At 34.1% G+C, this 14837-nt stretch overlaps 2 protein-coding genes and 1 long non-coding RNA gene across 3 annotated transcripts in view; 2 read left to right on the top strand and 1 right to left on the bottom strand.

Annotated features, from left to right (window-relative positions):
• Nucleotides 1-6928, top strand: part of LOC146913759 (protein BREAST CANCER SUSCEPTIBILITY 2 homolog B-like) — a 30489-nt gene extending 23561 nt beyond the window's left edge. The window contains exons 12-16 of the mRNA XM_085716972.1: nt 4931-5126; nt 6119-6295; nt 6481-6623; nt 6728-6790; nt 6894-6928. Coding sequence (XP_085573098.1) covers nt 4931-5126; nt 6119-6295; nt 6481-6623; nt 6728-6790; nt 6894-6912 — 598 coding nt within the window. The 3' untranslated portion in view covers nt 6913-6928. The remainder of the gene's footprint in view (nt 1-4930; nt 5127-6118; nt 6296-6480; nt 6624-6727; nt 6791-6893) is intronic.
• On the top strand, nt 1676-4060 carry LOC146913760 (uncharacterized). The gene is made up of 2 exons (XR_015013805.1): nt 1676-2396; nt 3807-4060. It is a non-coding gene; the product is annotated as an uncharacterized LOC146913760 (long non-coding RNA).
• Nucleotides 6929-13892: 6964 nt separating the features above from the next.
• Nucleotides 13893-14470, bottom strand: LOC146913758 (putative transcription factor At4g01260). The gene has a single exon (XM_085720981.1). It carries the CDS (start codon nt 14421-14423, stop codon nt 13893-13895), a length of 531 nt encoding a protein of 176 aa, XP_085577107.1. The 5' UTR covers nt 14424-14470.
• Between the last annotated feature and the right edge of the window lie 367 nt (nt 14471-14837).

Below are 14837 nucleotides of genomic sequence, written 5' to 3'. Positions count from 1 at the left end.
AGTATTTTTGAGGAGCAAATGTTTTTGGTGTTTCTTTGTGCTTTGTTCATGTTCTCTTATGTGTGGCAACCATTTTTTTTCTGGTGTGGTTTATGTTTGGTATAAAGAATAAAAAAAGTAGTTCTTCCTTTTTTTTTTCGATGGGGTGGCCTTGTTTCTTATTAGTCGGTTGTCAAAGCTTTGATTTGGATATGTGAAGAAATTTTGTTTTTATTTTTCTCATAGATGTGTCTTACATGATATTCTAAGTATTTTGTTTTATACTGAATAGAACTTTTATTTTAAATATGTTGCTCTAATCTAAATAATCCTCTTTTAATATATTTTATTTATTTTAATTGGACCATTGTGTAATTTTTTTTTATGATCATGTTTGAAATATGGTGGCAGTATCCGACTTTTTAGATTGTATAATCTTTTCTTGAGGGGCTATATGACAGTAGAAACTTAGATATTTTGAACTAGTTATAATGTATTTTCTATATGTTGAACTGTGGTGTGTATGCATTGTTTTTGTAACGTATTTTGTTAGTATAAAATATATAGTTTAAGTCCATGGTTTACTTACTTTCTGGTGATAGAGTTTGAGGTAATAAGCATACTTTGATAGTTAACTTGCATTTCACTCCAATTTTAGTGTTCGTAGTAAGTCTTGAATAATATGGTAAGAGAAGTTGTAAATGTATAATTGTGAGATTAAGAAAAAGAATAATCAACATAAATAAGTAGATATTTTTTTTAAAAAAAAAAATATAAAAAAAAAGATACATGTAGCGTGCTGGCAGGGTTTTAGAGTCTTATTTCAACTTTTTACATTACACTTTTAAATTAGTGCAGAGAGTCTACATGTTGTAGTTTACTTCAGTGTAGGAAGTAGGTTTTTGGTTCTCTATTTAGATCTCTATTTGTTGAGATTCATAACTTATGTATGAGTTATAACATGTGTTTGTTATGAGTGGAATTATGATGGGTTAGTAGCTCTTATTTTCATCTATTTGTTTGTTGTTGTCATGAATTTAGTTGTTTAAGCTTGGTGTTGAGGCCTTATGGCAAATTTATTTGCCTTTGTGATTCGTTAAGTTTTTCCTCTCGTTGTTGAGAGTCTTTAGGGAAAAACTTGTTTTAATTTTTTTTGTTATATTATTGTGAGACTTATGGTGAGTTAGTGTTTGAAATACTTTATAGTTTAGTGTATTAAGCGATACTTAAATTCAATTTCTATTGTGCTGTGAATTTCGAGGACGAAATTCTTTTAAGGGGGGTAGAGTTGTAACACCCCAAATTTTCCATAATATATATTTCTAACTATCGTCTTATTTAATTATTTATTTTATAAATGATTATCTTGGTATCTTAGTAATACTTTGATTATTTTTCCTTATATGTGTAGTTGTTATTCTGTGATGATTTTATACGTATTTATTTGATTTAGAAATAATATAAAATGTTATATTTTATTTATTAATTTATTATTTTAATCATTTAAGAAAGAAAAAAAAAGTGACAGTAGTGTATATGAGTATCTTTGGGATAATAATAGTTATGAGTGAATAAAATAAAATTAGTTTATATTATTAGTGGGTGGAGAGAATTAATGAATGGGTGTATATAGTTGAGTGAGCCTAATTAGTAGAAGAGAATATATGCACCAATGAGTGTTAGAATAGATCGACCCATGTACAATATATTTAGAATAAGAGAGACATAAAACCCTAATAACCATAGCATGTTACTGAAACCGAAGGGAGAGAGAAACGGTTGAGTATGTGACCTAGTATAGAAACGGCGACCCTTTTCATCTCTCTTTCTCTTAGAAATTCATTCATTCTAATATAGATGCTTATCACATGTCTCCATCTAGTTCCTTTATTGATGAGCCTTGCACGTTATTTTCTTTTAGTTGAAGATCATCATATTATTTCTTTTAGGTGGATCTTGAGACATCCAATTCATATTATCCATTAGCTAAACTACGATATCAGTTTTTGGATCCATGGTTCATTGATATTTCTAAGTTTACATGCTTATCTATCTCCCTTTAAACCAATGATTTTCCTATTTCCCCGTTGGCTTTTGGCTACCATTTTTCAAATAGGATCTCTAGAGATAGGAATTCACCTACAAATTCTCACCAGCACCATATTCGTTTGGAAAGAAACAAATCGATTTTAGATTCCTTGTGTTGGAACCTTCAGAAGGAATTTTACACAATTATGTGTTAAAAGTGAAGTTGAAGTCGGATCCTTTCGGCACTCTGCCGCGCTGTTGCATTTTATTGACGTTGTGAAGCCACTGCCAAGCAATTTGATTTGGATATGTTCGTTGTGCACTGTCGACCTTGTGTTGTTGCTGTGAATTATATTTAATTCTTGTATTGCACGTGATCGTCAAACCAGGTATGGGGTGAGAGAGAAGAGTTCGAGATCATGAGTGTAAATTAATTGGGATGAACGGGAAGGCCGTATTTCCCAAAGTTCATTCGAGGCTCACCGCGACGGTTGTAGCCCTTTGAGAGAATAATTAATTAATGTGCAAATTTAGATGTGGGAGGTTAAAGAAGAATTAGAAACATTATTAAGGTGTTGCTTGATTTAAATTATGTGAATATGTGGTATTTGAAGTCATGAATAAATTTGTGGGTGCTTATGCTTGATTTGCTGCAACTATTTAGATTGATGACTTATTTAATGATTGATATAGATGTGATGTTATGTATTTGAATGTAATTATTGGTATGCCACATGTATATGATAACTATTGGAATATGATTATGTGTGATTTAAAGATGTGATATTCAATGATGTGCTTCTAAATGGTTATGTGTGAATGATATGTATTTTGCTAAATGTCTTTTTGATATTCTTAAATGTTGATTGATTATCATTTGATACTGTTATATTATGATGTTGATATGCTATGAATTAATATGTGCTGTTTAATGCTGTTGATCATTTAAAAGTTTGAAGTTGCATGAGTCGGTCTAAGTTGCAAGAATTTAAGAAGTTATCCATGATTATGAGTTGTATAAGATGATCACGTTGTTGTCTAAGTTGTAGGAAGATTGAGTCCATTGCATACTCATTAAAGTTGGGGGCTTTAGGCCCGGCAGCCTTTGTGCTCATTAAAGTTGGGGGCTTTAGGCCCGGCAGCCTTTGTGCTCATTAAAGTTGGGGGCTTTAGGCCCGGCAGCCTTTGTGCTCATTAAAGTTGGGGGCTTTAGGCCCGGCAGCCTTTGTGCTCAAAATACGTTGGGGGCTTTAAGCCCGGCAGCTTTATGCTCACTTGTTGAAGAGCCTAATTACGCTCATATATGTTGTTGAATGGTACCACATGCATTTGCATATCAAGAAGTTTCACGATGATTTAAGTTGTTAAGTTGTTAAGAGTGCATTGTCAAGTTGAGTTGTGTTGTCGAGTCAAGTTGTTAAGTTGTGATGTTTTAACGAATTACTTTGTGATGTCTATTAATGTAATTGTGTGAGACGATGAAGGTGATTATTTGTTGATGTCCTTATGAAGATGGTTATTGGTGACTACATGTGTTGTGACTAGTTGGAATTGAATTGTGACATTGTGTTTGTGAAGTTTTTTTTTGTTCTTAAGTTGTAATGATATTTTCTACTAATATAGATTGAGATGATATAGTATATTCTTCAAGGTTCTGAATATTATGTTGTGATGTGAAACGACTTTGACTTAATTGCTTACGTGTTCTTCTCATTTTTTTTATACTATTACATGTTCTCGGAACTCACCCCTTCGTTGTTTGTGTTTGCTGGCTTGGCCCTGCGGTTGCGAAACCGTAGTTATATAGGTTATGAGTCTTGGAGTCAAGTGCATGCCTTTCATGAGGACTTGTCTTGTGTCGTCGATTATTTTGGGGAAAAGCACCGCTCTGATAGTGACACGGGAAAAGGGATATGCTTACTTATTTACTTTTGTGCAAGAAAACCATTGTCTATGATGTAAAATGAAATATTTTCAAAAGAAAAAGATTAGATGTTATTATTACTATAATTTTTAATGAAGTGAAATATGAATTATGTTTGTTATGAGTCAATGTGATATCCTAAATTTTGTGGAAGAATTCCTATATCATTAGAGAAGTTTTTATTTGACACTTTCCGCTGCGTATCAAACTCTATTTTTAATTAAATAATAGCAATAATTATTCTTGGGATTTAGGGTGTCACAGCTTGCGCTGTAAGTAACTGAAATTGGTCATATCTCTTTAGTGTGGCCTCCAAAGAAGAGTGACCTTAAAGGCCATCGATCTTCTGCTCAGAGAAGTTGAGCTTTTCATCTAACAATAAAACTAACACTCTCCTCTCTATTTATTGATCATCTTGCATGATACTGATAGTGGTAGTTATTAACCATATAGATTTTGGTTAATCCTCTGAAATCTTTGCCTACAAATCTAGTTAGTATTTAGAAGATTAATAGGGCCCCATTGAAAGCAGCTAGTAATGCGGCTTTGTCGATTACTAGTGAAGCGAGAAGTTCGTAGGTTATATATATAAATGTACATTGTTATATATATGGAAAACAATCTTATAGTGGCAGTACAACTTATTTAGGATGTCTTCTTTACTGTAAAGGGAAATGCTTTTCAATTTTCACATTTTCCAGAACTTGGTTTGTAGAAAATGACTATCTAGTTGTTAGTTTATTCTTAAGTATTTAATAATTTGTATATCATAGCTATTCATTTCAAGTGGTTTAATTTGGTTATTTTTCATGTTCATTTATCATTTGTTCATTTCCATAAAAACACTGAAGGAGGTGAGAAAAAATAAACAACGACATCAGAAATCCAATCTGCTACATGCATTCATTTTAGCTATAGAGTCTTAAAGACATCGACACAGTGTGTGTGTGTGTGTGGGGCTTGGTACCATCTTAACAGTCTTTACTTTTATCCCGTTAGACGCTCAGCTGTTGTGGATAACATTGTTTCGGAGTATCAGAAGGAAAGAGCGGTTTCACATGTTTATGATCATGACGATAGTGAAGGGGCTAAGATTTATATGATGTTGGAGACAGCTTCAGAACCTGAATTCTTAATGGCGGATATGACTCCAGAGCAGCTTCGTTCTTTTGCTGCGTATAAGGCCAAATTAAATGTGAGGTTTTATATTCTTGTTATTTTTATTTTATTTTTTATAAGCAACCACTTTATTAGTTGGGAGTGCAAAGCATACTCAATCCCAAGTTAAATGAGTACAACTGTTAAATACATTCCAAAGGATTTAATATGTGACGCTATGCCACTTACATCCAAATGCACTAAACTGTAGCCATCCACACTAAATGTAAGAATTTCCCATCTTTCTTACCACCTTTGATACCACAGTGTTGCAATAAATGAGAACATGGGTTCTGGTATCGAACGAGTCGCATGTCAAGCCACTCCAGAATGTTGCATTCTGGAACTTCCAAGCCATCCATGAATTTGATTCCACACAATAATACTTATTGGACAGGAAAAAAATGTGTTGGGCAGATTCTGTGGTTGAACTGCAGCAAACGCAGCTGAGTTGATGTTGAGACGTTAAGATGCCTCTCTCGTACAAATTTTCCTTCGTTGCCAACCCGTCATGCAACAGCCTCCAGCAGAAAATGTGAATTTTGCTAGGGACTGCACTGTTCCACAGTTTCAACCAGACCTGAGTCGGGACGTCGTCATTTGAATTCACCCTAAAAATGCCTTCCTTTGTCAACCAGAGGTAGCAAGATTTAACCAAGAAGCCTCTAGCAGCGTCTGACAACCAAACTCAGTAGTCTGGTGTATTTATAACCAGTGATATGCCGACACTGCAACATAGATACCTCACCTTCCTCCCTATCTAAAACAGTTCTGCTCCAACATAAATTTCACTTCCAACTCAAACCAGACCAACAACCTGATTCTGCAACAGTCATATTTTTGTCCGCTGCAAGCAAAAAGAGGAGAGGAAACAACTCTTTTAACGCGGACGCATCAAGCCAAACATCTTTCCAAAAGCTAGTTCTTTCGCCGTCGCCCAACCTGAATTTAAAAGCACCAGCTAGCAAGACATTTTATATTCTAGTTTATATGCATGAAATATATTTATGGTTTCATATCCATCTTCAGGCAACTAGACAATTACAGATGGAAAGTTCGATTGAGAAAGCTTTGAAAGATTCTGGCTTGGGAAACCGAGATGTAACGCCATTTATGAAATTGCGGGTCGTTGGATTAACTTACAAAAATCGACGAGATAAGCCTAAGGAAGGCATAGTAACAATCTGGAACCCAACACAGAAGCAGGTGAGTCTGATCGTCGAATTGCAAAGAATAATCATATTTCCCAATGACAACAAATTTTCAACAATTTTCTAGCTAGTTATTATACAGTACTTGATTTCCTTTCTGTCAATTCCTTAACATACATGTTTATCATGGACATCGGAAGATTGCTCACAATTTCATTATATTGTGTAACAATGTGACAGTGTCAGGAGCTGGCAGAGGGAGAAGCATATGCAATTGCAGGACTCACACCATATGGATCTGATTCGGATGTCCTTCGTTTGCAGACTAGAGGATCTACTACCAAGTGGTTGCCATTATCTTCTAACGCAAAGGAACAATATAGGTAGGCATCTAACAATCAGAATAGGACAGAAAAAAAGAGAATTTCTACTTCACTTTATTATGGTTATGTCAATTCTAAACCCATCTTGTTGTTGTCCCTTGCAGTTCATTTTTCAATAGTCGGAAATCAATCCCATTGTCAAGTTTGCGTGACATCCCTCTTTCCAAGTAATTTTATCGCCCTAGTCCTTATATACATATATCTTTCTACTAGCAGTCAAAAAAGAACATCCAAGAAAATATCTGACGTTGTCTTATTATTCTTATACAGCGAGTTCGATATGGGCTAGCAATTCTAGCTTGGTATGCATGATGGAACCTTATTGATCTAAACTTGAGTTGCACGGTTCAATTTCTAATAATGACACTTTGTTTCTTCTTTTTCTGCAGATAATACAGAAACTTAAGGAAAGGTTGTTGTGTATAGAAAGAATTGTCTAAAGATATGTGCATGTTGTTCAACTGTCTACGTGTTTTGGAAATTCATGACCACGTTGACGTAGTTAATAGTTAACAGGTGTGTGTTCCTTTTGAATATCACATGATGAGTAATGTATTTATCTACGAGATATTGATAAACTCGGATTCGTGATTATATATTATGGTATGTATTTCATTTAGATTATGATGGGAACAGTTTCTACGAAGAGGTTTACTATAACACTCAATCATATTGAAATGCCAAAATTTCGCATTGCAAATTGAATTTTGTTATGGTTCTAGTGCGAAGGTTAGGAAGTTTGATGCATTGCTAGGGTTCGGTCTGAGCTTTAGGCACTAACTCATGTTTTTAGATTTGTGTTTGAAGTTGTTGTGGTTTAGACAGATCTTGTTTTGAGGTTCTTTCATGTGCATGACTTTTGGTTTGTTGGTTTGTTTTTTTACCATTGTTCCCTCTTGTATGTCATGACATGATGCTATTGCAGCTTTATTGTACTCTTGGATTCCCATAAAATAGAAAAGAGGGAAATATTAGAGAGAGATATGAGAGAAGTTGAGTAGAGATTTCGTATTGTTTGGATGAATAGAAATATTGGTAGAGAAGAAAGAAACAATAAAACTTATATGTATTCCCTTTTTGTTGCATATATAGTAAATTATTTATAGTAAACACGGTGTTACTATATATATATATATATATATATATATATATATATATATATATATATATATATATATATATATATATATATATATAGTAAATTAAATTTCATTAAAATGCTAAAATAAGGAGAACATAACCAAATTAGATAAGTTGGGCTTTGAAACTCCATTAACATTTCAAGAGAAAAATACATGCGCTATCGATACATGTAGAAATTTCAGAAGTTAAAAGGACAATTCATCGGACATCTTTTTAAGGATGTTTCATTTTTATAAGGACATTTCAAAAGTTAAAATGACTTTTTTTTTTTTTTTAATGGCCAAGTTAAAAGGAGATTAACAAAACAATATTTTTAATCCTAACAACCAGATTAATTTCTTTCACATATAACCAATGGTTAAGAATAATTTAATTAGTCCAGTGTAACGTAACATAATATTTCATCTCAAACTAATCTCACCATAGAGATATTTATTGTTTTCCCTATTTTATTCAAAACAAGAACAGTTGAGAAGGATGTGCTTAAAAAAGACTTGCCAAAAGAAGTTCAAGGATAGTCAACATGACTCGCATTTTCTCAAAATTTCCAACATGTTGAGGCAACTTCTTCAGAATTCATTCAATAACAATAAAATTCTCAGAATTTTCAGTTTTTACAAATATATGAAATCTGAGATGAATTTTCAGTATAGATAAGAAAGAAATTGATGAAAGCATGCTTATGAGTTTAAGTCAAAAAAAGTATACACGCATCAAAAGAGGCGAATTTAGAGATTACTAAGAGTTTATACTATGAATAAACAATATAAAACAAGCAAAAGTCTACTTTATGATCAACTATCATTCTCGGCATATCCTTACCATATCGACATTTGTTTATATAAACCAGAAAAATTGAAGAAGGAAAATTACAAATCCCTTAAAAACATTTTTTATGGAAGATTTTTCAAAAAAATAAAACCAATCAATGATGTATGTATGTGGCATTAAATTTTTCAATGCCATTTTCCCTTCAAACCCACATGACGCTAAGAACAAAACAGCCTTGCAGTGGATATCATAAGGAACGCCGCTGATAGAGACACTCCTTCGATAATCCAAAAGAACAAAAGGAATATTGTAGCAATCAGAATGCTTTTCTGCCAGACAAATATTATGACTAGTGCCATCAGAAATGTGGTTATGAACATTACCGTCATACAAGCAAGTCCTGCAACCAAATACTCGGAAAACTTATTACGGATTTCAATTGAAAACATGTATAGGCAAAATACAGATCTGAAAGTTTGTTCATTTATCAATGCAAAACTAACATTTATATTCATAATCGGTAGCAGACAAAAAATATGGTAAACGTTGGACTCACCAAAATAGCACAAGCAGGACATATAATTAAACTATACTTTCAGTTTTTTCTTTAAGAGGGAAATTTGATTTGGACTGAGAAAGTAGAACTGATTATAGTGAAATGTTCCCATCAACAGGGCGTCATATTAGTTACACTTATCAGCTTAATTAAACGAACCAACTCAAAAGCAGTTTGAGTCTCGATTCGATAATTAACCATTGAACTCGGTTCACGAACCAAATAAGTAAAACTTAAGCTCGTTAAATAAGTGAGTTGAACTTGAGCTATACAAAGTTCAACTCGTTTGGCTCATTAACCAACTCAATGTGTGTGTGTGTGTGTGTGTGTGTGTATGTTCTGCATAGCGCTTCAGCTTTTATACTTTCTGTGTTCTGGCTTCTCAATTTTCATTAATGCAATCTCCCTATAGTTTTGGTTTCAACGCTAAACATAGACTGTTTCAAAACTAAATATAACTTACCATATCAAAGCATTTCCAATTAAGGTTATGTCCTGAAATCCATTGGTTTCAGCAAGAGTCAGGACCATAAGTATCCAGTTAATTTCTGGGATGTAGATCTGTCCAAATATGTGTTTCGATGTGTGTCCGATTTTGACGCGGGGAAAACAACCAAGTGCATGACACTGCTTGATGATGGAGAAAGTAGACGTGATAGTAGCTTGACTCCCAGCAATAACAAAAACAGGCCGCCAAAATACAGGTCCTGCAACACAAGGCAAAACATTGAAAAAAAACTATGGAATCAATATCAATTGTCACAGAAACTCGGAATTACTAACCAGGTATTGAGTCGTAAAAACTATTATGAACGGAGTCGAGGTTTTTAGACAAAAAAGGCTGCTTGGCCCATGTATTGCATTACCAAACACGGGTATATAACAAAAGCAAAGGCAAACTGCGTCCAAAACAATAATAATGTTAAGAAATCTCGTAAATTTGATGCATAAAATTTAGTCTAGCTACAAGCTCCTGCCTTTATTGACGAAGCAGTAAAATGACCAAGATCTGCAAACATAGCTTCGGCTCCTGGTGAGACACAAAAATGACATAATCATTCAACTTAGTAACTTACTTTAAATCTCATCTTCTAGTTAGTCAAAGCTCACTTAAATTTAAATTTATAAGGGTAAATTATTTTTGAAAAGGTCCTGCCATGTGCAGTCCACGTAAGATGAATCAATAGTCTAGCTTTGGTTAAAACGATCTAAAGATCAAGACAATAGTAAAAATATTCAAGAGAGAAAAAGTTTTGAAACTACTATAGCTTGATCCATAATGAAAGAATGCAAGTGTGTATAACTTATAACTAACAACAATTGAGAGTAACCAACCACTTAATAACTGAATAGCAATTTAACTTACTTCAAAACAGAAACTAGTCATTAGTATCATTGATCTGAGTAATGAGTTTGGTTACATTTACTCATGCGGAAGACCAGCAACATGCAATGACAGATGGTCCGTGGTTCATCTATGACCACTATTTAACAATTCGAGAGTGGAGTACTCCAAATTTTCATCTTTCAAGCGACTCGATTGAGAAGCTGGCGGTGTTGGTAAGAATTTCAGGATTACCTATAGAATATTATGATCTCAAAAGTCATGTATTTCACTGGAAATAGAATCGGTAGAACCGTTAAAGTTGACAAAAACACTCCTTGCAATGTTCTCCATTAAGGACAGATGTTATAAGGTAGAATATGAAGGCTTACATTTGTTGTGCCTAACTTGTGGCAAATTTGGAAAACTCGAGAGAGGGACGTTTCAAAGCCGGAGATTGAAGGAAAGGCACCGGAATTAAGCATGAATGGAAAAGAAACAAGCTTCAAGATGAGTTATCTAGTATTCTCAAGCAAGAAGAACTTATATGGTTTCAAAGATCTAGAGCGAAATGGCTCACGGATGCGATCGTAATACACGATATTCCTGTCTTAAGACAATCACTCGTAGAAGAAAGAAAAAGATTTTAGTTCTTAGAGAAGAGAATGGGAAATGGGTGGAGGATGAGAACCAAGTTAGGCTTATGGTTAATACCTTCTATATCAATCTTTTCACTATCGAAGAACCTGGGTGTGATTGGTTCCAAACTAATTTTACATTTCCCATAATTGACACTAAGTTGTTTGAAAAAATGAGGCAGCCCATAAAAGATAAAGAAGTTCAAGATGCCGTGTTTAGCGTGGGACCATGGAGGCTCCGGGTCCGGATGGCTTTCCTGCCGGTTTTTACCAGCAAACTTGGGAGATAGTCGGAAAGAATACTTGTGATTTTGTGAGGAAAGCGTGGCAAGACCCTTACTTTTCTAAAAAATATCAATTATACTGATATTTATTTAATTTTAAAGAGCAATCGACCAGAGTTTGTTAATCAATTTCGAAGTTTTGTTCCTGGTATAAGCATTCATGAAAATATCGAAGTTGCTCAAGAAATGGCTCATAGTATGAATAAGATGACAGGAAGCATTGGTTATTTTCCTATAAAAGTGGACCTTAACAAGGTTTATGATATGTTAAAGTGGTCCTTTATTCATCACATTCTGAATGAAGTTGGATTGTATTGACAGTTAATTAAGGTGGCGATGGAGGGAGTTACTAGCGTTCAAACTAATGTCAAATGGAATGGTGTGAGAGCAGATTTTTTCAAAACTCAGAGGGGTATAAGACAAGGTGACCCCATGTCCCCTTACCTCTTTGTTCTCTGTATGGAGGATATGTTGTCGCATATTATTTCGGAAGCGGTGTATGATGGGGACTGGATAGTGTCACATTTAATGTTTGCAGATGATTTGCTTTTGTTTGATCAAGCCACAGGTCGACAAATGCAGTGTGTTATGAATATATTGAATAAGTTTTGCTTGCTATCTGGTCAGAAAGTTAGCATTGAGAAGACTAGCATTTTATTTTCGAATGATGTGCGAACGTAAACCAGAAATCAACTTAGTCAAATATACGCTGGAACTGTGTACGAAAAGAATAAACAGGTTGCACAATAGGAGGAAGTGCTATGTAAGGCCAACAACCAAGGTTGTACATAAATTCCCTTGTCCCAGCCACTGTGAGTTATGTGGTAATGATAATTTGGGTAATTTGGCAGAATTGCAATGAGTGGAACTGGGACCTCAAACACATGCCTCTGGTTGCTCAATGGTTTGGCAGAAAGTTATGTTTGTTCGGAGGCAGCGAACAAGGTTGCTCCATAGCCATTTCTTATGAACACCGCTAATGATTTCATTCTTTATTCTGATGAACATGAAAAAGGCTGCAACACAGGTATAGTATATTTCCTTCTAAAAATGACTGTTTGATCTCAGACGGAGTTTTGGCTTTAAAAACTTTTGGGAAATATTTTGCATTTCAAAATTAATGTTTCAAAAATTAAATGAGATTAAAACAACTAAAATTCCATGTTACGATTGGACAGATAAATCATGGTTGAAGTAGATAATATTCAAATTTAGAACATGCCTATTTCACATTTTAATTTGTTCAATTGGTTGGTTTAGTCCAATTTGTAAGCATTATTTAAGAGAACAATCTTCAGACATTAAAAGAATAATATTCCGACAAAAAATAATTTAAATATACACTATATCATGCAAATTAGCAAGCTGTCACAACAACTACGTTTGATTGTACCACTTACGTACCACGGATGTATGGCCTACAAAGCATGTTCTTTCACAAGACGATGAGACTTATCGAGTCTCATTCACATTTCCATGCCTGTGTTTATTTAATAAGAGAAGAATAAGTTTTCAGTCAACATCACGTTATTTATTCGACAGTTTGAATTTCAGGTAGCTTTTTCTATCGGCTAAACATCCTAAACTAGAGTTATAAATACCCACTTGAGTGGTATCATCTTGAGTGGTAATTTTCACCTAAGAACTAAGAGTAGCATCGGCAGCTTGGCAGAAAGCTCATTTATAATGTGGTTAAATTGTGATTGTGGTCGTTGCACTTACGCTGCAAACCTGCAATCATTTATAATGTGGTAAAATGCAAGAAAATGTGATCGCAATTGCAATTGTTATATCGTTGCTAAAAGACCTATAAAACTATTATATTGCAGCTGTAATCGCAGTTATAGACCGCAAATAGAAATGAGTTTACAACATTCACACACCTGCTTCATTAACCACTTGTGCTAAAAATAATACGGTCATTCCTAAGAAAAATCTTGTTTGTGCCTAACAAGATGTCAAAACTGACTAGCTTAACAGACTGACATGCTGAACTGTGTTCGTGCTAGCTTCTTTGAACTGTTTGGAACTCTCAACATTATCTAAGGACTGCAGTGCAATATTTGTACTAACAAAAAGACTTTCACCTTCCACTCTATAGGGTCCATACGATTGGTATGGGACTCATTATGTTCCTTACAACCACTTGATAGCTGAATAGCAATCCAACTTGCTTCATAGCAGAAACTAATTAACAAACAAAAATTTGTCTAGGGATCAATTTTGTGGTGAAATTCCTAATAGTTTAGCGCAAATTGATCGTCAAGTGAAATGGATTTGCACACAATAAACTCAGCATACATCTAAACTCAACCTATCAATAAAGATTTAAAAAGAAATCTTGTATTAAATAAGCAATCATCCATTTCTCAATTAAGCAACAAAATAACAATTCCAACATTACTTGCATATAAAGGAAACACGATAATTAAGGATTAAGCAACATCATCAAAACATCATCCACAATCCATGTGTTGCATTTTTGCTTGGAAACATAATCTAATCAAAACATCACTAACAACAATTGTTATGTCCTACATGCTCTTTACCTATCTAAGACGAAGATGATCCTTGCAATAACTTAGAAATGACGTCAATCGAGTCCTTAATTAACCGTGCACGCTCCAAATCCAATTCCGGCTCTTGAACTTTCAATTCCTTCCACATTTCATCCAACTCTATCCGATCCGATTCCCCAATCAACTCTTGTCCCCAAATCTTGTGAGAAAGGTAAATTATTTCCTGCTCAAGATCATTATAGAATCTAGGAGGAAATTTTTGGTTTTCCTCTTTCTTCATGTTCTCATATTTTTGTTTTAACTTCCATATCCTCTTTCTAAGCTGCCCTGGTGTGGTTTTCACAGTAAGCAAATCTTTCACAGAGTTATAAAAAAGTGTGTAATCTGTCATTGCATTTTGACCCAAATTGGATTTGAAATCTAAGAAGCCATTGAGAATGAGGATTTCGTCATCGAAAGTGAAGGTTTTCTTACGTGAGTTTGATGTTTGCTTCTTTAAGGAAGAAGAGGGTTTCTCTTGTTTTGGATTTTGGGATGAAGAAGAACAACTTGATTTCTTTGCCATTGAAATTAAGGAAGAAGAAGCTGAAATGAAATTAGAGAAACAACGAAATTAAGGAAGATGAAGCTGAAATGAATTGAAATGAAAATGGGTCACCGCGCCAAATATAGAAACTCTTCCCACTATGAAATTAGGTCACCGCGCCAAAAAAACTTTTCCCACTTTTGCTAAAACTCTTTTTTTCACTATCACAAGAAATTAGGTCACGGCTAAGGCTAAAATTTTGGTTATTTTTTAACAAATATTTTTTAACAAATCTTTATAACTTTGAGTTAATAGCCTATCTCCTATACATACATTTGAACATGTTCAAAAGAGCCAATTCACATGGCATTTAACAATGTTTCTAGCAAAGCTATTGCCACATGTCCTCCTCTTTGCAAACCATTCAATCATCTATCTAAAACAATGACAAAT

This window comes from Medicago sativa, chromosome 6, assembly GCF_051527215.1.
Source record: "Medicago sativa cultivar Bolivia chromosome 6, Bolivia_mono, whole genome shotgun sequence".
Taxonomy (NCBI): domain Eukaryota; kingdom Viridiplantae; phylum Streptophyta; class Magnoliopsida; order Fabales; family Fabaceae; genus Medicago; species Medicago sativa.
This window is presented reverse-complemented; position numbering and strand designations above follow the sequence as displayed.

Coding starts and splice junctions, on each gene's coding strand:
- LOC146913758 (XM_085720981.1), bottom strand. CDS start 14,423: ATGGCAAAGAAATCAAGTTGTTCTTCTTCATCCCAAAATCCAAAACAA.